Raw genomic sequence first — 24,902 nt, 5'->3', positions numbered from 1 at the left:
CTGGAAGTATGGCCTCAGAAATATGTCAGCAGGGTGGGGCTAGGGCCATGTGTGTGGGTGTCATATGTCAACCCGTTCCCCGTGCTGGGTCGTGACTGCTGAGGGGCATGTGAGGGCTGTCATGTGATCAAGCGGCAGCCTCGACCTGAAAGACACTGCCAGAACAGGAGCCTGCTAGCCTCTCAGACAGCTGTCCAATAATACTATAGCCAGGCTGAATGATATATCACTGTTAGTACTGTATGGTATACTGTACACTAGATACAGATAACTGCCAAAATAAGGGAACACTTGAGTAAATGAGGGATACAAAGTATATTGATCCCATCATGCTTAGGGTCATGTATAAAAATGGCCAGTTGCCCATTATTTTGGCTACCATAGAAGAAGAGATGTCAGTGACTTTGAAAGAGAGGTCTCAAAGGAGAATAGGGGGTTTAAAGGGTGTGTGCGTGCACTTGAGTGTGTGTGTGCGTGTCAGTCAGTCACCAGATCTCAACTCAATTGAAAACTTATGGGAGATTCTGGAATGGTGCCTAAGACAGCGTTTTCCATCACCATCAACAAAACACCAAATGATAGAATTTRTAGTGGAAGAATGGGGTCACATCCCTCCAATAGAGTTCCAGACACTTGTAGAATCTATAATGCGCATTGAAGCTGTTCTGGGGCTCATGGTGGCCCAACGCCCTATTAAGATGCTTTATGTTGGTGTTTCCTTTATTTTGGCAGTTACATGTATCTCTTCACTGATTTACGATATGATACACATCATCAAGGCTGGGTAATGGCACAGTGGTATTAGTACATGAAGCTATCAAAAAATAGAGGAAGGAAGGACTGATAACTATATTCCACTCTATTGTTAATTGCCAGAATATAGATGTTCTTCACATTGATTTGATTGATTTGTTTGACATTTGAACCAGCTTTGGAAACATTTTTTAGGTATTCGAAGATGTTCTCTGATACTGTGTTGGTCCAACCCGTTCCTGACAACCTGCAGTACATTCAAATAAGTRTACTGTAGTTGTCATAGGACTCACAAGCTTTGCTTGCACTGCAGTGATCCACTGAAATCAATTGATTGCTGTTCTTTAGGGACAGGGTGGGCTGGATATTTTCATTATTTTCCTGGCAGGTTTCCAGGCCCTGGCAGCACTTAACCACACATGATGTGAATGGAAAATCCCATCAGCAAGCTCAACTCCGATGATTCATCTGGATGAATCAAGTATTATTGACCCATCAGCTTTGCTGATGATAAATGAGGATACCTAATGATATTCCAATCAATATTGTTCTGAAAAGCAAAATATCTTGGGGAGCCACTCCACTATTACAGTATCATGTGACAAGCACATACTCTGTTGAAAGGGTACAGTATATCCCAATCAGAAAGGCCACAATTGAGTTGAGATTGATTGTGAACATAGCAACAGCACTACAGGAGATGTCTAGGGAAACTCCATGTATAAATGACAGGCCTGTGTAGACTAGTGCTAACTGCTAATCCTTTCTCTGGTCCTTGTTTTTCCTCCACAGTCTCCGGCCTCTCGTCTTCCCCCACCCCACCCAGCACCCCCACCCAGGCCCCAAGCCAGTCCATGCTGTTCCCCCAGGAGGTCCACCAGAGTGCCCCTGGACGTCTGGGCCGCTCCCTCTCGTCACCCCCACCAGACACCGGACAGCGCCTCAGCCTGCCCGCCTCTGCCAAGCCCCCCATGCCCTCGTCCTCTCCGATACCGTACGCCTTCCCACTGCCCCAAGCTACCTCACAGCCAGTGAGTGATACCTCTTACTACCTACTACACCAACTGCTGGTTTAGGCTGTTTGTTAGTGGCAGTGATAATTGATTGTGCAGTGAAGCAATATTGCAGGGTTGCCGAGGAAAAGTGGTGTAAGGGAGAAGCTGAGGTGATTTTCTGTGAGTCTCCTAGACAAGGGGTTCCCAACCTTTTTCCCCAGGAACCCCTTCTTCACATTGTTTTATGCCCTCCCCTTTTGGATTATTGTTATTAAATACAACACCAGCTTGATTTTTTTTATTTGAGGGACCTAGGAAAATGTTGTTTTGAAAATAAATTCAACATAGTTTAACAAGACTAATGTCTTTAAGATAAGAGGTAAGATAGTACTTTATTAATCACCCAGAGGAACATTTMTATTGCACCAGCCAATACATATATTACCAATAAATACACCATAAAAACACAACAAGAAAACACAGACACTAAGAGCAGCACATCATCAATGAATATAAAAACAAAGTGTTTGTGTTAAAAAGCCTCATAGCATATGGTAAAAAGGATTTCCGAAAAAGTTTTGTTTTGGACCTGGGTAAAAAAAATCTGTCTGCCATCAAACTGCAATGCTCCAGGCAGATACTGTAGAGGTGGCTAGTGTTGGCCTCTATACTGCTGAGCTTTTAGAGGATCCTCTTATCCAGGATGGGCTCTAGATTGTCCTGGTGGGTGCTAATGGTAGATCCAGTCTTCTTGATGATTTTGTTTAGCCTGTCTCTAATGATGTTACCCCCCCAAGCAGATTACGCTGTAAAACAGGACACTAGACACAACGCAATTAAAAAAACATTTGGAGCATTTTTGAGCAGACATCAAAGGATCTGAGCTTCCTTAAAAAGAATAGCCTTTACTGAGCTTTTTGAAAAACCATGGAGGTGTTCTCTTTCCACTGCAGCTTATCGTCAATCACCACCCCCAGGTAGTTCTACGAGTCCACCCTTTCCACTGTGATGATCACAGGAGATGCACTCCTTCCTCCTGAATATCACCAGCTCTTTGGTTTTAGACGCATTAAGCTCCAGGTGGTTTTAGATGCACCATGCCACAAATGAGGATATTTCCTCCCTGTGTAGGGAGTCATCATCCTTCGTGATGCAGCCTACAATTCCTGAATCATCTGAAAACTTTTGTAGGTGACAGGAGGCATGGGTGTGCCGGCTGTCTGCTGTGTAGAGGGTGAAGAGGAATGGTGACAGAACCTTCACTTTTGTGGCACCTGTGTTAGTGATGATGGTTTCTGAGACCGAGTGGTTCTGTTGTCTGACCCTGCCTGTCAGTGAGGTAGTCCATGAACCAGGTGATGGTGGAAGGATGTAACTGCATGACCTGTGGTTTGCGGGCTAGAAGATCGGCCTGGATATTTGTTGAATGCACTGGAAAACTCTAATAGCATAATGCGGACTGCTCTCTCCATGTGATCATATGCTTTATGCACCATGCAGTGCATCTTCCACACCTATCTTGGCCTGGTTGGCAAACTGCAGGGAGTCAAGAAACTCCTGCACCTGCTGCTTAAGTTGCGCAAGGACCACTCTGTCAAACACCTTCATCAACTGAGAAGTGAGTGCAACAGGCCTGGCGTTGTTTAGGCCCTGTCTCTTGGCATTTTTGGGAACAGGCACAATGCAGGAGGATTTCCACTGTGTAGGTACAGTAGAGGTAGACAGTGACTGTATTTATTATGGATCCCCATTAGCTGTTGCCAAGGCAGCATCTACTCTTCCTGGGGTCCAGCAAAATGAAGGCAGTTATACAATTTTAAAAACATTATAATACATTCACAACAGATTTCACAACACATTAAGTGTGTGCCCTCAGGTCACTACTCTACTACCACATATCTACATCACAAAATCCATGTGTACATGTGCGTATGTTATCATGTGTGTGTATGCGTGTGTCTATGCCTGTGTGTGTCTCTTCGTAGTCCCCGCTGTTCCACTAAGCCGGGTGGACACTACACAACTTTCAAAATCCTAACATTGCTGAGCCTCTTACTTTAAACGACCGTCTTTCCTCAAATCAAATCAAATTGTATTAATCACACGCGCCGAATACAACAGTGAAATGCTTACTTACGAACCCCTAACCAACAGTGCAGTTTCKAAAAATACGGATAAGAATAASAGATAAAAGTAACAAGTAATTAAAGAGCAGCAGTAAAAAATAAAATAACAATATATACAGGGAGGTGCCGGTACAGAGTCAATGTGCGGGGGCACCGGTTAGTTGAGGTAGTATGTACATGTAGGTAGAAGGTAGAGTTAATTCAAGTGACTATGCATAGATGACAACAGAGAGTGGCAGTGGTGTGGAGCAATGCGAATAGTCTGGGTAGCCATTTGACTAGATGMTCAGGAGTCTTATGGCTTGGGGGTAGAAGCTGTTTAGAAGCCTCTTGGACCTAGACTTGTCAGTCCGGTACCACTTGTTGTGTGGTAGCAGAGAGAACAGTCTATGACTAGGGTGGCTGGAGTCTTTGACAATTGTTTGGGCCTTCCTCTGACACCGCCTGGTATAGAGGTCCTGGATGGCAGGAAGCTTGGCCCAATGATGTACTGGGCCGTACGCACAACCCTCTGTAGTGCCTTGCGGTCAGAGGTTGAGCAGTTGCCATACCAGGCAGTGATGCAACCAGTCAGGATGCTCTCGATCGTGCAGCTGTAGAACCTTTTGAGGATATCAGGACCCATGCCAAATCTTTTTAGTTTCCTGAGGGGGTATAGGCTTTTTCGTGCCCGCTTCACGACTGTCATGGTGTGCTTGGACCATGTTAGTTGTTGGTGATGTGGACACCAAGGAACTTGAAGCTCTCAACCTGCTCCACTGCAGCCCCGTCGATGAGAATGGGGACATGCTCGGTCCTCATTTTCCTGTAGTCCACAATCATCTTTCTCTTGATCACGTTGAGGGAGAGGTTGTTGTCCTGGCACTACATGGCCAGGTCTCTGACCTCCTCCCTATAGGCTGTCTCGTTGTTGTCGGTGATCAGGCCTACCACTGTTGTGTCATCAGCAAATTTAATGATGGTGTTGGAGTCGTGCTTGGCCATGCAGTCATGGGAGTACAGGAGGGAACTGAGCACGCACCCCTGAAGGGCCCCTTCGTTGAGGATCAGCGTGGCGGATGTGATGTTACCTACCCTTACCACCTGGGGGCGGCCCGTCAGGAAGTCCAGGATCCAGTTGCAGAGGGAGGTGTTTAGTCCCAGGGTCCTTAGCTTATTGATGAGCTTTGAGGGCACTATGGTGTTGAACGCTGAGCTGTAGTCAATGAATAGCATTCTCACATAGGTGTTCCTTTTGTCCAGGTGGGAAAGGGCAGTGGGGAGTGCAATAGAGACTGCATCATCTGTGGGGGCGTTATGCAAATTCGATACCATGCTGTCTGGCAAAATCTATGATGTGATTCGATTTACGTAGCTACAAGCTGTTGCTCAAAGCAGCCTCTTAAACATTCAGTCAGATATTCACGCTTGCCATACAGCGTTGAAATATCTAGCCAAACATTTTGAATTGAATAGCATTGCTTGTGAACTTCAGAGCTGTAACGATTTGTCACTTTGGCTTTGTTTGAAGGCAAGTACAAACACATACTAGTAGTAGTCATCACTCCTGCTCGAGAGTCTACACATTCTGGGTGAAGCGAAGCAACGTCATCTCACTGCTTTCTTCTCTGGTGAGCTATCATTGGCTATTGCTGATTACCGTTCTCAAAACATGTCGTTGCATATCTCACACTACAAGAGCGTTTCAGATTTTGTGCCAATTAAAATCAAACCTGTTTGAAAATATCAGGACGTCTGGGACTGCTCAAAGACGAAATGCGCCTTTGACCCGCTCACATTGAACCTGGTCGTCACCGACGCTCGTTTAGTCTGCTTTCCAACTGACAATGGGAAACAAATTCACCTTCAGTAGGACATTAACATTAAACACAAGGCCAAATATACACTGGAGTTGCTTTCCAAGACAACATTGAATGTTCCTGATTGGCCTAGTTACAGTTTTGACTTAAATCATCTTGAAAATCTATGGCAAGATTTGAAAATTGCTGTCTAGCAATCATCAACAACCAACTTGACAGAGCATGAACAATTTAAAAAAGAATAATGTGCAAATATTGTACAATTCACATGTGTAAAGCTCATAAAGACTTACCCAGAAAGACTCACAGCTGTAATCGCTGCCAAAGGTGATTCTAACGTGTATTGACTCAGTGGTGTGAATACTTATGCAAATGAGATATTTCTGTATTTCATTTTCAATACATTTGCTAAAATTTCAAAAAACATATTTTCACTTTGTCATTATGGGGTATTGTGTGTAGATGTGTGAATGTTTTTTTTTTATACATTTTGAATTCAGGCTGTAACACAACAAAATGTTGGGGGGTATGAATACTTTCAGGAGGCACTGTWTTTGATTGATTGAGGATGTGATATATATTTTTAAAACTAATACTTCAAGTAACTGTCTGTGTCTGTCTGGTTGAGCTATAGCACACACTACCCTGACAGTGTAAGTCAATATTTCATCACCATCTTTGGTTTTGTTGTTGCTTCTTACACCCTAACCCTCATGATTATATGAGCCATAAGTATCTCTCTCTATCTCTAATATTGATAATTTGTCACGCTGTCTCTATTCTCCTCTCTCCTCACCTCTCTCTCTCTCTCTCAACACACACCAGGCTCTCCTCTTACCATAATCAAAGGAATGACTTCTCTGCCACTTCCAATCTGGAAGCGTGTTAATGAAACAGCCCTCCATCTCTAATTTACATCCCCGTGTTTACCTACAGCACGTTCCCTTCCCTGTTCCCTGTGGCAGTGCAGCAGCAGCAGATTGGGATGGGATTCATGCCCGTGCTGATGCGGGGTTAGGCTGAAAATTGCTGTGTCACGATGAGGTATAGGGTGACTCTGGGGGGTTGGTTGGACATCCCAGGGGTGATCTTTCAGGGCTGTTTCTTCTACTGCACTGGATTAGGGTCTAATCAAGGGGCTAGGGGAAATGAAGAAAAACATTTTTTCAAAGGATTTTGAATCCTCATATGCTACAAAGAGCACAGTATGGCATATGGCTTGGCTCATGGTACGTGCCATGATGAAGTGTTTTGTAGGATAGGGAGGAAGGCAACTTACCTCATTGACATTTGCATGTTAGTGCTGTACACAGACTTATTTTGTTATAGGATTATTTTGCTGCAGCACAGCCTCTGTCTCTGGGCTAATTGTGCAGCAGCCAGCCTACTTCATCCCTTGCCTTATGGATTTTTTTATGCACTATCCATATACGTAAATAATTCTCTATTGTGCAAATTTGCATTTTAATGTCCTGCAAAATAAGTTATGGGCATAGAGAAGGACAGGGAATCCTTGGCTTCTGGCTGCTTGGCAACATAAGGGATTTCCTAATATGGTGAAAAGCCTTGGTTGTTTCGCATGTAGGATTCTAGTGCGTGATCATAATAATAAATGAAACTTGAACGAATTCCCCTGTCGTTCACAATCCAGAGAATACGTAGAAAAACATATGCTTCCGAGCAGATACACGGTCACGCGTAGCCTATGTCAGTCTGTTTTTTTTTTAAATAAAAATATTTTTGCTTCGGTTTTTATCCGGAAGAGTTGTACACTCCTATGTTTTATTCAGTAGTATGATCCTACTGTAGGCATTGGCTGCATTGATTGCAGCAAAATAGATTTAGGAATGTGCCACTAATACAGAGTTAAGGGGTGTGTAGTCTACTAATAATGTGCCATTACAGTTACTGGCAGGCACAGAGCTCCAGATATGAATTGCCCACAGTCTACAGTAGAAACTTGGACAAGGGCAATTTAATGAGTTGCACGCAGTACGTATTTTGTCATTGTCAGACAGACGGGGCTTGCTTTTCTTAATTTTGGCTTTGCGCAAGGACATTTAGCCTACTGTCAGTCTCTCAAAAAGATAGATGATTCTGTCATGGTGTAAAGTGCCAGCAGTTATTGAATGTATATTGTTATTTTAATCTTAACTTTGCCAAACGGCGAGTAGTTGTGCGCCTGAAAGCGTGCGACTGATGTCATATTGTGGTAGGTTTGGAGCGCGTTCTTGACTGTCTCATATTCTTACAGAATTTCTACGGTTTATTCGAAGGCATGCTGGAGAAACTTGAACTAGACGATGATGGTGTTGGTAAGTGCATTTACTTAGTAGACTAGTCTACATTTTCATTTTACTTGATGGTGTTACATAGCCATTTATTTGACGTTTTTGCAATTGTTTCGCTTATAGTTGAAGACCAGGGCTCAATATGGAATGCAGGATGCTGATTTGTAAAGTGCTGGTGTGAATTGTAATGTGAATATTAATTCCATTACATTGGTGACACCGGTTGCTATTCGCAGAATATGACGCTTCATAAGATAAATTACTCCGGTTTTGCTTATTTCACCAATACAACAAGTGTCATCCTGATTGCAAAATCACAATCCTTCACATTTAAGTCTTATTATGCAGGATGTGTTTTGATCATAACCCAGTTTTTGCCTGGTGATAGCGCAAAGCCTTTTGCAGTCCTGTCAGCATGTGCTGTTGGAATAAGGGATTCCCCCAGCCCAAGAGGTGGCATCATTGATTCAGTATGAATATTGAGATTATCCGATATACACATTTAGTGTGAATATTTGTGTGTCTGTCTTTACAGCTGCTGAACCAGACAGTGATATTTACATGCGCTTTATGAAGTCCCATAGCTGCTATGACATCGTTCCCACCAGCTCCAAGCTGGTTGTGTTTGACACTGGACTGCAAGTAAGTAAGCCCAGCTCCTACACATGACTACACTTTGACATCACGATGGAGCTATCATGGATAAGGGACCATATTCAAAAAGCGCTTCAAAGTAGAATTGCTGATTGAGGATTATTTTTGTGTTTTAGATCATAATGGATAAGACTACATGGACACGGGGCAACTGATCTTAGATCAGCAATCTGAGACACTTTCTGGCCAGGCCCAGGCCCAGAATTCAGACTATGTATAAATACGTTTGAGTAGGCCTGACTATAACCTAACATTGAGCTACAGTATAGCTTTTGTTTATCTTACTAGGTTTGTCCACTGAGGGACATTCTTATGGCTATTGAAGTGTCTCCTTGGTTTGAAAGGCACTTTGGTTAATGTTCCATGAGGAGAGCAGTGCTATTGCTAGTGCTAATGATTTGCCTCATAAAATGGTTAAACAGTAATCAGCCACTGAATCTATTAAACTCAAGGTTTTAGTTCCCTTATCTGAGTATGAAACCACTTAAAACCAGAATGCTTTAGTGTTTGATTTGGATTTCAATTGAACACTTCCACATTTGTACAATATGTACAATACCACCTTCAGAACCTTGCCATCCATGTGTTTTTGTGTATGATTGTGGTCTTTTCTCACAGGTGAAGAAGGCTTTCTTTGCCTTAGTGGCCAATGGGGTGCGTGCTGCTCCACTGTGGGACTCAGAGAGGCAGTGTTTTGTGGGTAAGAAACGCCTTTTGTGTATGACACACGTTCACATGAAATGCATTCATGCTTAATGCATTCACTGATGCAAACACCTATATTCACCAATGAATGCATATCAGGGCCGTAGCCAGGGTCTGAGATTTAGTCAGGTCCGGGAAGAAAGTTGAAGCTCGTTTAATGCATTTCTATACAATTTAAAAATTCTTAAAATGCTAATTCAAAGAACAGCAAAAACAAGCAAAACCCTAGCCATTATCACATTGGTTCCTGTAGCTTCATTCACCTCAGTCGATCTATAAACACATAGCCTGTTAGCTATACAGTTAGCCACTACACATTAACTCACATTAACTCAGCACCGGAATTAAAACGTTTTTTTGTTGTTGCAGGTTTACAGCTAATTTCCTACAATTCTACACATATTGCCATGACTTATCTGAGTGAGAGTGACTAACAAAATCAATGGGGTCCCTGCAGGCCCTGTCGGTAATTCGTCCATGATAACTACAAGTTTAGATAGCTGGCTAGACTCACTGGACTAATTTACCAATCTAAAACATGTTAACTGACATGGGCTAATTGAATGACTGTCAGTGAGTGACATAACAAGAGGAAAACTGATGAAAATCCATGTTTTGAAATTGCACCTTGTGTATTCTACTATTCTAACTCTCAAGTTGAGACCCCGACTGAGTTCCTAATTTTATATATATATACACTGCTCAAAAAATAAAGGGAACACTTAAACAACACAATGTAACTCCAAGTCAATCACACTTCTGTGAAATCAAACTGTCCACTTAGGAACAAACACTGGATTGACAATAAATTTCACATGCTGTTGTGCAAATGGAATAGACAACAGGTGGAAATTATAGGCAATTAGCAAGACACCCCCAATAAAGGAGTGGTTCTGCAGGTGGTGACCACAGACCACTTCTCAGTTCCTATGCTTCCTGGCTGATGTTTTGGTCACTTTTGAATGCTGGCGGTGCTTTCACTCTAGTGGTAGCATGAGACGGAGTCACAACCCACACAAGTGGCTCAGGTAGTGCAGCTCATCCAGGATGGCACATCATGCGAGCTGTGGCAAGAAGGTTTGCTGTGTCTGTCAGCGTAGGGTCCAGAGCATGGAGGCGCTACCAGGAGACAGGCCAGTACATCAGGAGACGTGGAGGAGGCCGTAGGAGGGCAACAACCCAGCAGCAGGACCGCTACCTCCGCCTTTGTGCAAGGAGGAGCACTGCCAGAGCCCTGCAAAATGACCTCCAGCAGGCCACAAATGTGCATGGGTCTGCTCAAACGGTCAGAAACAGACTCCATGAGGGTGGTATGAGGGCCCGACGTCCACAGGTGGGGGTTGTGCTTACAGCCCAACACCGTGCAGGACCGTTTGACATTTGCCAGAGAACACCAAGATTGGCAAATTCGCCACTGGCGCCCTGTGCTCTTCACAGATGAAAGCAGGTTCACACTGAGCACATGAGCACATGTGACAGAGTCTGGAGACGCCGTGGAGAACGTTCTGCTGCCTGCAACATCCTCCAGCATGACCGGTTTGGCGGTGGGTCAGTCATGGTGTGGGGTGGCATTTCTTTGGGGTCCGCACAGCCCTCCATGAGGTAGCCTGACTTCCATTAGGTACGAGATGAGATCCTCAGACCCCTTGTGAGACCATATGCTGGTGCGGTTGGCCCTGGTTCCTCCTAATGCAAGACAATGCTAGACCTCATGTGGCTGGAGTGTGTCAGCAGTTCCTGCAAGAGGAAGGCATTGATGCTATGGACTGGCCCGCCCGTTCCACAGACCTGAATCCAATTGAGCACATCTGGGACATCATGTCTCGCTCCATCCACCAACGCCACGTTGCACCACAGACTGTCCAGGATTTGGTGGATGCTTTAGTCCAGGTCTGGGAGGAGATCCCTCAGGAGACCATCCGCCACCTCATCAGGAGCATGCCCAGGCGTTGTAGGGAGGTCATACAGGCACGTGGAGGCCACACAACACTACTGAGCCTCATTTTGACTTGTTTTAAGGACATTACATCAAAGTTGGATCAGCCTGTAGTGTGGTTTTCCACTTTAATTTTGAGTGTGACTCCAAATCCAGACCTCCATGGGTTGATAAATTTGATTTCCATTGATAATTTTTGTGTGATTTTGTTGTCAGCACATTCAACTATGTAAAGAAAAAAGTATTTAATAAGAATATTTCATTCATTCAGATCTAGGATGTGTTATTTTAGGGTTCCCTTTATTTTTTTGAGCAGTGTATATATACACACACAGCACCAGTCAAAAGTTTGGACACACCTACTCATTCAAGGGTTTTTCTTTATTTGTACTATTTTCTACATTGTAGAATAATAGTGAAGACATCAAAACCATGAAATAATTTATATGGAATCATGTAGTAACCAAAAAGGTGTTAAACAAATCAAAATATATTTTCTATTTGAGATTCTTCAAAGTAGCCCCATCAACCCTTTGCATTGATGACAGCTTTGCATGCTCTCAACCAGCTTCACGAGGAAGTCACCTGGAATGCATTTCAATTAACAGATGTGCCTTGATAAAAGTTAATTTGTGGAATTTCTTTCCTTAATGCGTTTGAGCCAATCGGTTGTGTTGTCACAAGGTAGGGGTGGTATACAGAAGATAGCCCTATTTGGTAAAAGACCAAGTCCATATTATGGCAAGAAACGCTCAAATAAGCAAATAGAAACGACTGTCCATCCTTACTTTAAGACATGAAGGTCAGTCAATCCGGAACATTTCAAGAACTTTGAACGTTTCTTCAAGTGCAGTCGCAAAAACCATTAAGCGCTATGATGAAACTGGCTCTCATGAGGACCACCACAGGAAAGGAAGACCCAAAGTTACCTCTGCTTCAGAGGATACGTTCATTAGAGCTACCAGCCTCAGAAATTGCAGCCCAAATAAAATTCAAGTATCAGACACATCTCAACATCAACTGTTCAGTGGAGACTGTGTGAATCAGGCCTTCATGGTTGAATTGCTGGGGGAAAAAACACTACTAAAGGACACCAATAAGAAGAACAGACTTGCTTGGGCCAAGAAACACGAGCAATGGACATTAGACCGGTGGTAATCTGTCCTTTGGTCTGATGAGTGCAAATTTGAGATTTTTGCTTCCAACCGCCGTGTCTTTGTGAAACGCGGTGTGGGTGAACAGATGTTCTCCGCATGTGTGGTTCCCACTGTGAAGCATGGAGGAGGATGTGTGATGGTGTGGGGTGCTTTCACTGTTGTATTCAGCACGTGACAAATAAACTTTGATTTGATTTGACAATGACCCAACACACCTCCAGGCTGTGTAAGGGCTATTTGACCAAGAAGGAGAATGATGGAGTGCTGCATCAGATGACCTGGCCTCCACAATCACCCGACCTCAACCCAATTGAGATGGTTTGGGATGAGTTGGACCGCAGAGTGAATGAAAAGCAGCCAACAAGTGCTCAGCATATGTGGGAACTCTTTCAAGACTATTGGAAAAGCATTCCTCATGAAGCTGGTTGAGAGAATGCAAAGTGTGTGCATAGCTGTCATCAAGGCAAAGGGTGGCTACTTTAAAGAATCTAAAATCTAAAATATATTTAGATTTGTTTAACACGTTTTTGGGTGCTACATGATTCCATATGTGTTATTTCATAGTTTTGATGTCTTCATTATTATTCTACAATGTAGAAAATAGTAAAAATAGAGAAAAACTCTTGAATGAGTAGGTGTGTCCAAACTTTTGACTGGTACTGTATGTATATATATATATATATATTCCGGACTCTGACATTGCTCTTTCTGATATTTCTTAATTTCTTACATTTTAGGTTATTTGTGTGTATTGTTTTGTATTGTTAGGTACTGTATACTGCATTGTTGGAGCTAGAAACATAAGCAATTCGCTGCACATGCGATAACATCTGCTAATTATGTGTACGATACAAATAAAGTTTTATTTGATTAGATTTATAGACCACATGAATTTAGACCACATAAATAAAATTCAATAAAACTTGCTAAATTGCCATTTTGGCATGTCCCTCTGTGCACCCTCTGTGACTTCTATGAAGATTTTAACCCGCTTAACCCCAACATTTCTCCAACTTGTCACCATCACCCTAAAGCCTTAGTTATTTTGTTGCTTGAAAATGTAATTTCTGAAGATTATTATTATTTATTTCATATGATTAGTGATTGATCTAATCACATGAAATGTCTGTCCCTAATTTTAATGTCAACCCTGTTACGTGAACTGAACTCTCTTTTTTTAATATGGTGAAATTATTTATTTTAAAATGTTTTTTTCAAAAGAAACATTGAACATCTAATAGTCAAACTATAGTGTAAAAACCGGTGAACTGGTTCTACTCTTTTTGGCCATTTTCTGGTGTTTTGTGGTGTGAAACTGAATGGGTCGAGCATACCACGTCAACTCCCTGTTACCCATAGCTAGACAGGCTACAAATGTTTTATTAATACATTTTTTTGTTAAGTTTGCATTCAATTGCTCATCCCTGTTGCACATAACAAGCTTCCATTCCCCCTGTCACGAGGGAACTCATGGCTGATTTAAGATGAAATTGTCAACCCTGTTACGGTAAACCCGGACAATTTATTTGGCACTTAGGCACTTACTATAGTAATTTTTATTTAACCTGTTGAGATGGGAAAACGTGTTTTTTAATTAAGTTGTACGTGCGCTTTTTATGACAGAATGTACAGAATTMGTGAAATATTTATTATTTAGATGAAGCTATATTGCCCAAAAGGTATACTCATTTGGTGGAACCACCCAGATAACAATTATCTCCAGATTTAAATACGACGTTAGTCAGTTTTGTTATGAGTCATAGCCAGTCGAGCGTGATTTGTTGACATGAAGTCCGTTAGCAACCTAATGCTTTATGACAGCTTCATGACAACTGTTAGTCATTCTAAAGGCGTACATGTCTTCTCATTTCAGGAATGTTGACAATCACAGACTTCATCATCATACTACACAGATACTACAAGTCACCGTTGGTAAGTTTGAGTGGACAAAACCATTTGCGTTATGTTTGTTCGACATGTGAAACCTATGATGGATTTCTGTAGTTCTCTAGTGTGTTTTTTAGATATCAATACAGTTGTGTTGTTTTATAGGTGCAAATATATGAGTTGGAAGATCATAAGCTTGAGACGTGGAGAGGTATGTAACAAGCTCTGGTTTATATTATAACATTAAATGACATGTATCGAACATTGAACTCGCCTCGTTTTCCCTCTCCACAGAAGTATATTTGCAAGAGACATTCAAACCTTTAGTGAACATATCACCTGAATCAAGGTAAGTTGTTACTGCATAACAATGGCTATTATACAGTTGTGAATGTGTGTACGACTGTTTGCCGTGTATGTGGTTTGAATATACATACCTGCAAAGAAAACGCCTGCATTTTCTTTTAATGTGTGTTTTATGTCTGTCTGTCTTTGAAGCATATTTGATGCAGTGTATTCCCTCATCAAAAACAAGATCCACCGTCTGCCTGTCATCGACCCTGTTACAGGAAACCCACTTTACATCCTCACACACAAGAGGATCCTCAAGTTCCTACAGCTCTTTGTAAGTCTAAAACCATTACTGACAACCTGACGTTAGGTTTTATGATCATACACACTAGTCCCATTGGGACTGTCTTTCTTGAAACAATAAACTGACAACTCTGCTTTTACTTGAACACTGCCCTTGGAGTTGGACAATAAACTGACAACTCTGCTTTTACTTGAACACTGCCCTTGGAGTTGGAGAAGAAGGTGAATAGAAACTGTGTGTTTTTCTCGCTATGTTGTGTTGTTCCAGGTGCGCGAGATGCCCAAGCCAGCCTTTATGAAGCAGACCTTGGTGGAGCTGGGCATCGGTACCTACAAGAACATAGCTTTCATCCACCCTGACACACCCATCATCAAGGCCCTGCAGATCTTCGTAGAGAGGAGGGTGTCTGCCCTGCCTGTGGTGGACGTATCTGGTACGCGTTACTGTAAAACACTTTGTGACAACTGTTGTTCAAAGATGCTTTAAAGGGTCATTTGATTGATTTAGATTCAGTTTAACTCTCGCGGTGAAGCCTAATGGTTATGTTTCAATATCCTCACAGGGAAAGTGGTGGATATTTACTCCAAATTTGATGTCATAGTAAGTGGTGGTTTACTAAATATTGATGATCTTAATACAGCTTGGTAATCACGTGACTTCCCCCTCAACAATATATTGTGAATATTTTCCTTCAAAAATACATCCATATGAGTGTGTCTATGTATCATGTGTATAGAACCTGGCAGCAGAGAAGACGTATAATAACCTGGACATCACCGTGACCCAGGCTCTGAGGCATCGCTGGCAGTACTTTGAGGGGGTCATGCAGTGCCACAAGCTGGACACACTGGAGACCATCGTGGACAGGATTGTCAAAGCAGAGGTGAGTTCTAACACACACGCCTCTCTTCCTCTCTTTTTCTCTTTCTCTCTAACTTTGTGTGCGTGTGTGTCAGGTCCATCGGTTGGTGGTGGTGGATGATCGCTCGGCCATCGAGGGCATCATCTCCTTGTCTGACATCCTGCAGGCCCTGGTGCTCAGCCCAGCAGGTATAGACGCTCAGCATTCCTAACCACCCTCGTCCTACACCTGGACCCTGAGCTCCCTCCCTCCCTCCCCACCCTGTCCTGCCCCGCCCTGTACCTCTCACACAGGTAGAACACAAACACAAACTCTGGCCCTTGCTGCTTGGCATCCACATGCGGATGGCACGTGCCTGTGCTCGTGAGCTGTCCTGTATTGCCAACTCGTTATGGTGTAGTATGGGCTTGGCTGTGTGTGTGTCCTGTGTCCTGACTCTGGGCCATGTCCTGTCCTTTCCTCCTACCCTCAGATTAAAATCGAATCGAATCAAATCAAATTGTATTTGTCACATGCGCCAAATACAACACGTGTAGACCTTACAGAGAAATGCTTACTTACATGKCCTTAACCTTAACCAATAATGCCGTTTTTTAAGAAAATACCTTTAAAAAAGTAAGAGATAAGAAAAACAAATAATTAAAGAGCAGCAGTAAACAACAATAGTGGGGCTATGTACAGGGAGTACCAGTACAGAGTCAATGTGGAGGCTATATACAGGGGGTACCGGTACAGAGTCAATGTGGAGGCTATATACAGGGAGTACCAATACAGAGTCAATGTGGAAGCTATATACAGGGAGTACCAGTACAGAGTCAATGTGGAGGCTATATATACAGTGGGGAGAACAAGTATTTGATACACTGCCGATTTTGCAGGTTTTCCTACTTACAAAGCATGTAGAGGTCTGTAATTTTTATCATAGGTACACTTCAACTGTGAGAGGCGGAATCTAAAACAAAAATCCAGAAAATCACATTGTATGATTTTTAAGTAATTAATTTGCATTTTATTGCATGACATAAGTAAGTTGAATCCACCTACCAACCAGTAAAGAATTCCGGCTCTCACAGACCTGTTAGTTTTACTTTAAGAAGCCCTCCTGTTCTCCATCATTACCTGTATTAACTGCACCTGTTTGAACTTCATTACCTGTATAAAAGACACCTGTCCACACACTCAATCAAACAGACTCCACCTCTCCACAATGGCCAAGACCAGAAAGCTGTGTAAGGACATCAGGGATAAAATTGTAGACCTGCACAAGGCTGGATGGGCTACAGGACAATAGGCAAGCAGCTTGGTGAGAAGGCAACCAAATGTTGGCGCAATTATTAAGAAATGGAAGAAGTTCAAGATGACGGTCAATCACCCTCGGTCTGGGCTCCATGCAAGATCTCACCTCGTGGGGCATCAATGATCATGAGGAAGGTGAGGGATCAGCCCAGAACTACACGGCAGGACCTGGTCATGACCTGAAGAGAGCTGGGACCACAGTCTCAAAGAAAACCATTAGTAACACATACGCCGTCATGGATTAAAATACTGCAGCGCACGCAAGGTCCCCCTGCTCAAGCCAGCGCATGTCCAGGCCCGTCTGAAGTTTGCCAATGACCATCTGGATGATCCAGAGGAGGATGGTGAAGGTCATGTGGTCTGATGAGACAAAAATAGAGCTTTTGGTCTAACTCCACTCGCCGTGTTTTGAGGAAGAAGAAGGGATGAGTACAGCCCCAAGAACACCATCCCAATCGTGAAGCATGGAGGTGGAAACATCATTCTTTGGGGATGCTTTCTGCAAAGGGGACAGGACGACTGCACCGTATTGAGGGGAGGATGTGGGGCCATGTATCGCGAGATCTTGGCCAACAACTCCTTCCCTCAGTAAGAGCATTGAAGATGGTCGTGGCTGGGTCTTCTCCAGCATGACAACGACCCGCAACACACAGCCAGGGCAACTAAGGAGTGGCTCCCTAAAAGCATCTCAGGCCCGGAGTGGCCTAGCCAGTCTCCAGACCTGAACCCAATAGAAAATCTTTGGAGGGAGCTGAAAGTCCGTATGCCAGCGACAGCCCCGAAACCTGAAGGATTGGAGAAGGTCTCTGTATGGGAGAGTGGGCCAAAATCCCTGCTGCAGTGTGTGCAAACCTGGTCAAGAACTAACAGGAAACGTATGATCTCTGTATTGAAAACAAAGGTTTCTGTACTAATATTAAGTCTGCTTTTTCTGATGTATCAAATACTTATGTTCATCAATAAAATGCTAATTAAATTACCTTAAAATCATACAATGTGATTTCTGGATTTTGTTTTAGATCCGTCTCTCACAGTGAATGTTACCTATGATAAAACATCGACAACCTCTACATGCTTTGTAAGTAGGAAAAACCTGCAAAAATCGCAGTGTATCAATTACTTTTCTCCCACTGTATATATAATTATATATACAGCGGCTTCTACACCTGCATTGCTTGCTGTTTAGGGTTTTTAGGCTGGGTTATCTGTACAGCACTTAGATATTAGCTGAATGTAGCAAGCGGATATAAATAAACTTGATTGCATTGGGTACGAGGTACAGAGTCAATGTGGAGGCCTATATACAGGGTGTTACGGTACAGAGTCAATGTGGAGGCTATATACAGGGAGTACCGGTACAGGGTCAATGTGAGGCTATATACAGGGAGTACCGGTACAGAGTCAATTGGAGGGCTATATACAGGGAGTACTGGTACATGAGTCAATGGGGAGGCTAATATACAGGGGGTACCGGTACAGAGTCAATGTGGAGGCTATATACAGGGAAGAGATACTGGTACAGAGTTAATGTGGAGCTATATACAGGGAGTACTGGTACAGAGTCAATGTGGAGGCTATATACAGGGAGTACAGTACAGAGTCAATGTGTAGGCTATATACATATTATATATATACAGTGTGCTGCTACAATCCTGCATTGCTTGCTTTTGAGGGTTCTAGGCTGGGTTTTCTGTACAGAGCACTTCGAATATTAACTATTACGAAGGGCTATATTAATCATAACTTGATTGATGCGCGTTACGGTACAGAGTCAATGTGGAGGCCTCTGCTACCGATACGAGTCCAATGTTGGAGGTATATAACAGGTTACGGTTAAACACCACAGCAGGTCAATGTGGAGCTATATACAGGGAGACCGGCTACGGGTCAATGTGGAGGCTATATACAGGGAGTACTGGTACAAGTCAATGTGGAGGCTATATACAGGGAGTACTGGTACACGGTCAATGTGGAGGCTATATACAGGGAGTACTGGTCAGATCAATTGTGGAGGCTATATACAGGGGGTACCGGTACAGGAAGTCAATGTGGAGGCTATATACAGGGCAGTACCGGACAGCGTCAAGTGGAGCTATATAAGGTGTTACCGGTTTACAGCGTCAATGTGGAGGCTATATACAGGGAGTACTGGTAACCAGTTCAATGTGGAAGGCCTAAGTATACAGGGGGTACGGTCAGAGTCAATGTGGAGGCTAATTACAGGGAAATACCGGTACAGGGCAATGTGGAGGCCTATATACAGGAGAGACCGGTACAGGGTCATGTGGAGGCATATACAGGAGAGTACCGGTACAGAGCAATGTGGATTGCTATATACAGGGAGTATGTACATGAGTCAATTGGTGGAGGCTATATACAGGGGGTACCGGTACAGAGTCCAATGTGGAGGCTATATACAGGGAGACCAGTACTGAGCCAGTGAGCAATGGTACGTAGAGTCAATGTTAGTAACAGGGGGTACCGGTTACAGATGCATAGCTGGAGGTAATATCAGGGGGTACCGGTACAGAGGGTCTAATGTGGAGGCTATATACATACACAAGCATGTGGAGCAATAAGATGTCGGTAAAGAGTCAATGTTTCAATGTGCTGGGCGACGGTGTCATGGTAATCGAGGTAATTATGTACATGTAGGTAGAGTTTTAGAGTGGCTAATGCATCGTTAATAACAGAGAGTAGCAGCAGCTGGGGGGGGTGGGGGCTCCTCTTTGGTATTGGTATTTTTGTCTGCTTATAGTTTCAAATAATAAAGAAGAATGATAATTGATGTAAGATAAAGTGTTTGCATTTCTGTGCTTTGGAAGGAAATGCATTTGCTGCTGCTGTCATAATGCATTTGGAATTTGCTGGTGCATCAGTTCCCAGAATGAAAAGTACAGTGAGCAAGACTCATCATCAACTCAGATGTGAGACGTGATGAGAAAGAAACATGAAGCATCTTGCACAACTCTCTCCCTGAAGCAAAGAAGCCTACTGTTGTTATGTTGGGCATTAGCCTGGTCCCAGATCTGTTGGTGCTGTATAGGCAACACCTATTGTCAATCCTATGCCATAACAACAACCATAAGAGTTGGCTTTACAGCACAATAAGATCTGAGACCGGCCTAGTGGGATGTGTTCTCACCTCACATGTCTGTCCTCTCCTCCCCTAGATGCCTGCAGAGAGGAGGGCCTGCTGGAGTGAGAGGGGAAAAGCTGTGGGGACCACTGAGGTTGAAGGCTGTCATAAAATGTAGTATTCTACTTCTATGGCTTCAGACATTGGGCCCAGAGCCCTTGGTATTGATGCTCTAGACTTTGAAACCAAAAGGCTGGGCTGGACTGATACGGGGATGTAAAGGGCTCTAATGCCTGAGGACCAGCATCTCTCTGTCTAATTGGAACTGGGCTTCATTCACTGTGGGAGGGTTATAGTAGGGTGGAATGATGACGCAGGGTGAGGTTGAGCCAGTCTGGAGTCTGTGGCTATGTATATGAGAGCTATGTATATTTTGGTTTTGCTCTCTATCTTGCTGCTCTGTCGTTGTTCCAGCAACAGTGCCTAGTCACTCCCAGTAAGTTTTAAACCTTCAAGGAACAAGAAGATTGACAGACATGGTCAAAGCGTCTTAGACTTGATGATACACACTTTAGGATAAATGGCAGGTTTTCATGCTTTACCTTGTAATGGTGGAAGGGTCTGTATTTTTATATGAGTAATATGCTGTGAAGAGAGACGGAACATAAAAAAGGCCATATTTTAAGACGTGTTTTGCCTGCTTCATGTACTTGCAAAGGAAAATGGCAGATTCTGAACTGCTCACAACTGGTCTCCTGTGCTGTGGCCAGAGTAACACAACTCGGACAAAACTCATCTCTGTTCTATTACTGTAAATAACAACGTTTTGAAGAAAAGTGCCAGAGAAAGCTTTATTTTTTTTAAATCTAAGTTTAAAACAAATTATGTTAAACTGACTACAGTTTAATATTATTTTTGTAAATATAACGTGGCAGTAAAATGTTGTATTCAAAGATGGACTGTACATGTGCAAGCGATAAATGACACTATAACAGTTATAAATGTTGTTCTTTACTTTTCTAAAAGCAGCAAAATAAACAATGACACTGTATTTTTATGTAATGTGTGTTGCTGCATATGTTCTTTTTTATGGTACATTTTCACCACCACATATTTAACTATATTTTATTGTGTTAGCAAGAAAGCCAAATTAAAAGTGCCTAGGTAAATACATTTGATATAATGATAATCCTGAATACATTGATTGTAACATTTTGATAACCGCCATACACATGAATCATGTAATGTCATACAGTATAACACATGTTTTATGCTCTTTGATGGAACTTATTTGACGGTCATGGCTATAATGCCTTCAATGATAATCATCGTGGCATTGGATGTCTGAACACTGCCACCATCTAGTGGTTAGGAGCTGCACTGCAGGCATATCTGCACCTGTTCAATGATTGACCATCACGCGTGTCCTGAGAGTACCTTTAACTTTGATGGCACCATAAGCATATTTAGTCTGTGAGGCTCAGAGACCAATGGCAGTTTGTGTTTTCCCCATCTTGTCTTCGAAGCTTCATGCTAGGAACTATTGGAGGGCTCCTATGACAAATTGAAATGGAAGCAACTTCCTAATGTGTAAACCATTATTTTAATATTTAAAGTAAACAAAATGTCTTCGGGCCATATACAGATCAGCAAACACCACCAAGGTGCCCCTCAAAAGCTCTTCAGCTTTCAAGCAAAGGATTCTCCCAAAAAAATTCAAAGCATTTATTAAACACCAGCCACAAGATGACAGTGTAATATAAGCAGTATGAGGTGCTAATGTTGCATTCATAACCAAGTTTACCACATACGACTGGGAAAATCCACTTCAACGCCACTCCAAGTCGTAATTACTAGTGGCTAACTCGTCTATCATCCCTGAGCTCCCACTTCTCTCAAAAAGTGATCTCTGACGTCACCTATTAATTAAATTACCATTGATAACAGCATTTCGGCAGTTAAATGTAACAACAAAACATTATTTATGATAAAAAATCTATTAATATAGTTTATGAACCCTCATTTGTTTACAAGCATAATAGCTGTACTTTCAGTTTATGGTCGACGCAACTTGTTGGCCATTAGCCAACCAGCGTTTCTCGAGTTCAAAGCATGTGAATGCATCCAACTGGTATTTACGACTTCACAACTGGTAATTCAGTGCCTTGACTTTTTCACATTTTGTTAGTTTTATAGCCTTATTTTAAAATTGATAAAATAGTTTTTTTCGTCATAAATCTACACACAATACCCCATAATGACATCACAATACCCCATAATGACAAAGAAAAAACTGTTTTTAGAAATGCTTTATGTATTAAATGTATTAATTTAAAATTGAAATACCTAACTTACATAAGTATTCAGACCCTTCACATAGTACTTTGTTGAAGCACCTTTGGCAGCGATTACAGCCTCGAGTCTTCTTCGGTATGACGCTATAAGGTTAGCACACCTGTATTTGGGGAGTTTCCCCCATTCTTCTCTGCAGATCCTCTCAAGCTCAGTCAGGTTGGATGGGGAGCGTTGCTGCACAGCTATTTTCCGGTCTCTCCAGAGATATTCAATCAGGTTCAAGTCCAGGCTCTGGCTGGGCCACTCAATGACATTCAGAGGCTTGTCCCGAAGCCTGTCCTGCGTTGTCTTGGCTGTGTCTTGTTGGAAGGTGAAACACCCCAGTCTAAGGTCCTGAGTGCTCTGGAGCAGGTTTTCATCAAGGATCTCTCTGTACTTTGCTCCGTTCATCTTTCCCTCGATCCTGACTAGTCTCCCAGTCCCTGCAGCTGAAAAACATCCCACAGAATTATGCTGCCACCACCATGCTTCACAGTAGGGGTGGTGCCAGGTTTCCTCCAGACATGATGCTTGGCATTAAGGCCAAAGAGTTAAATATTGGTTTCACCAGACCAGAGAATCTTGTTTCTCATGGTCTGAGAGTCTTTAGGTGTCTTTTGGCAAACTCCAAGCAGTCTGTCATGTGCCTTTTACTGAGAAGTGGCTTTTGTCTAGCCATTCTACCATAAAAGCCTGATTGGTGGAGTGCTACAGAGATGGTTGTCCTTCTGGAAGGTTCTCCCATCTCCACAGAGGAACTCTAGAGCTCTGTCAGAGTGACCATATGGTTCTTGGTCACCTCTCTGATCAAGGCCCTTCTCCCCCGATTGCTCAGTTTGGCCGGGCGGCCAACTCTAGGAAGAGTCTTGGTGGTTCCAAACTTCTTCTATTTAAGAATGATGGAGGCCACTGTGTTCTTGGGGACCTTCAATACTGCAGACATTTCTTCCCCAGATCTGTGCCTCGACAAAATCCTGTCTTGGAGCTCTAGGGACAATTCCTTCGACGTCATGGCTTGGTTTTTGCTCTGACATGCACTGTCAACTGTGGGACCTTTTATAGACAGGTGTGTGCCTTTCCAAATTATGTCCAATCAATTGAATTTACCATAGGTGAACTCCAATCAAGGTGTAGAAACATCTCAAGGATGACCAATGTAAACAGGATGCACTTGACCTCAATTTCATGTTTCATAGCAAAGGGTCTGAATATTTATGTAAATAAGGTATTTCTGTTTTTTATTTTTAATAGATTTGCAAAAAATTCAAAAAAACTTTTCGCTTTGTCATTATGAGGCATTGTGTGTAGATTGTAGAAAAAGTCAAGGGGTCTGAATACTTTCCAAAGGCACTGTATCACCTTCCCACTTGGTTATGAACGCAGCATAAGCACCATGTGATTGCATGATAGATAGACACACTGGTGAAGGTTAGTATAACGTCGTTTCATGGCACTCCAAATGAGACAAGATGTTTTGCTCCAAATTCACCAACAAAACTGTATTTATTTATAGAAATGACATGCCATGTATTACCAGGCAGTAGATACAGGCATCTGCTAGTCTGTGTGTGGAGTAAGAATGGTACTGTAATCTCAATGGATCTTCTGGACTTTACTACAAAGGTAAAACTATTATTTTTCTGGACACTGGTCTTAGATCAGTTTTACCCCCCTCTACTAACCAGCAGTGAGGATGAAATCTCGCCAATACCTTGTAGCCTTAAAGCAAGAGGGCTTATCGGCTTGCTGGCCCCCTCCTGAACTGACAGCCCATCACACATACACACACTGGACGTTCCCTTGAAAGTGTATGGGTGATTTAAAATTCTCCTTCTTCGGAGTGTCATGTATTTTATATGCATGGAGAGAGAGGATAGTTCTCCTTTCATTCTTTCTCTCTCCCCCTCTGTCTTTTTCTCTCTTAGCATTCGTTTTACTGCATTATGCTTTTCAGTAATTGTGTGAAGGAGCACATGACCCTGGCCTTTGAAGACAAATGTGATATGAATAATGAGGGGAGAGTGTGTAAAAGCCAGGCCTCGGGGCATTTGATTTTTACACTCGTCGCATTTAGCTGCACGAAAGAGCAGTCGGAGAGGGCGAGGACTGACAAGCTCTAGGTTTCGGAGGGTCGGCTTTGATGTCTTGTGGGGTGCGGTTGCTGTTCCTCTGCAGAGCCCCTAAGAATGGGAGGATGTGGGTCTCAGACAGCCATGTCGACCCAGCCACCCGTATGCACTGACTAGACAGCACACAGCCACACAGACAGGGAAAAGCACTATGATCACACCTCTGATAAGTCTCTCTCTCTTTCCCTCACACTCCCTCTTTCCCTCCCTCTCCCTCTCTTTCCCTCCCACTCCCTCTCTCCCTCTCTATCCCTCCCACTCCTTCTCTCCCTCTCTTTCCCTCACACTCCTTCTCTCCCTCTCT

At 42.9% G+C, this 24,902-nt stretch overlaps 1 protein-coding gene across 7 annotated transcripts in view; it reads left to right on the top strand.

The window, feature by feature from the left end:
* LOC111979452 (5'-AMP-activated protein kinase subunit gamma-2) overlaps positions 1 to 21,192 on the top strand; it is a 69,414-nt gene extending 48,222 nt beyond the window's left edge. For 5 of the 7 annotated variants that reach the window (XM_024009999.2, XM_024009997.2, XM_024009998.2 and 2 more), the window contains 13 exons: positions 1,546 to 1,784; positions 7,928 to 7,988; positions 8,500 to 8,606; positions 9,237 to 9,318; positions 14,290 to 14,348; positions 14,469 to 14,514; positions 14,598 to 14,652; positions 14,802 to 14,928; positions 15,166 to 15,331; positions 15,461 to 15,498; positions 15,635 to 15,781; positions 15,855 to 15,948; positions 20,230 to 21,192. In XM_024009999.2, coding sequence (XP_023865767.1) covers positions 1,546 to 1,784; positions 7,928 to 7,988; positions 8,500 to 8,606; positions 9,237 to 9,318; positions 14,290 to 14,348; positions 14,469 to 14,514; positions 14,598 to 14,652; positions 14,802 to 14,928; positions 15,166 to 15,331; positions 15,461 to 15,498; positions 15,635 to 15,781; positions 15,855 to 15,948; positions 20,230 to 20,261 — 1,253 coding nt within the window. In that variant the 3' untranslated portion in view covers positions 20,262 to 21,192. Of the gene's footprint in view, positions 1 to 1,545; positions 1,785 to 5,172; positions 7,666 to 7,927; positions 7,989 to 8,499; positions 8,607 to 9,236; positions 9,319 to 14,289; positions 14,349 to 14,468; positions 14,515 to 14,597; positions 14,653 to 14,801; positions 14,929 to 15,165; positions 15,332 to 15,460; positions 15,499 to 15,634; positions 15,782 to 15,854; positions 15,949 to 20,229 lie in introns of those variants that run through there. The other 2 variants (XM_024010004.2, XM_024010002.2) reach the window with 2 other exon arrangements.
* The last annotated feature ends 3,710 nt before the right edge of the window (positions 21,193 to 24,902 follow it).

This window comes from Salvelinus sp. IW2-2015, linkage group LG19 (genome assembly GCF_002910315.2).
Source record: "Salvelinus sp. IW2-2015 linkage group LG19, ASM291031v2, whole genome shotgun sequence".
NCBI lineage: Eukaryota > Metazoa > Chordata > Actinopteri > Salmoniformes > Salmonidae > Salvelinus > Salvelinus sp. IW2-2015.
Note: the sequence above shows the minus strand (reverse complement) of the source record. Positions and strands in the feature narration are given on the sequence as shown.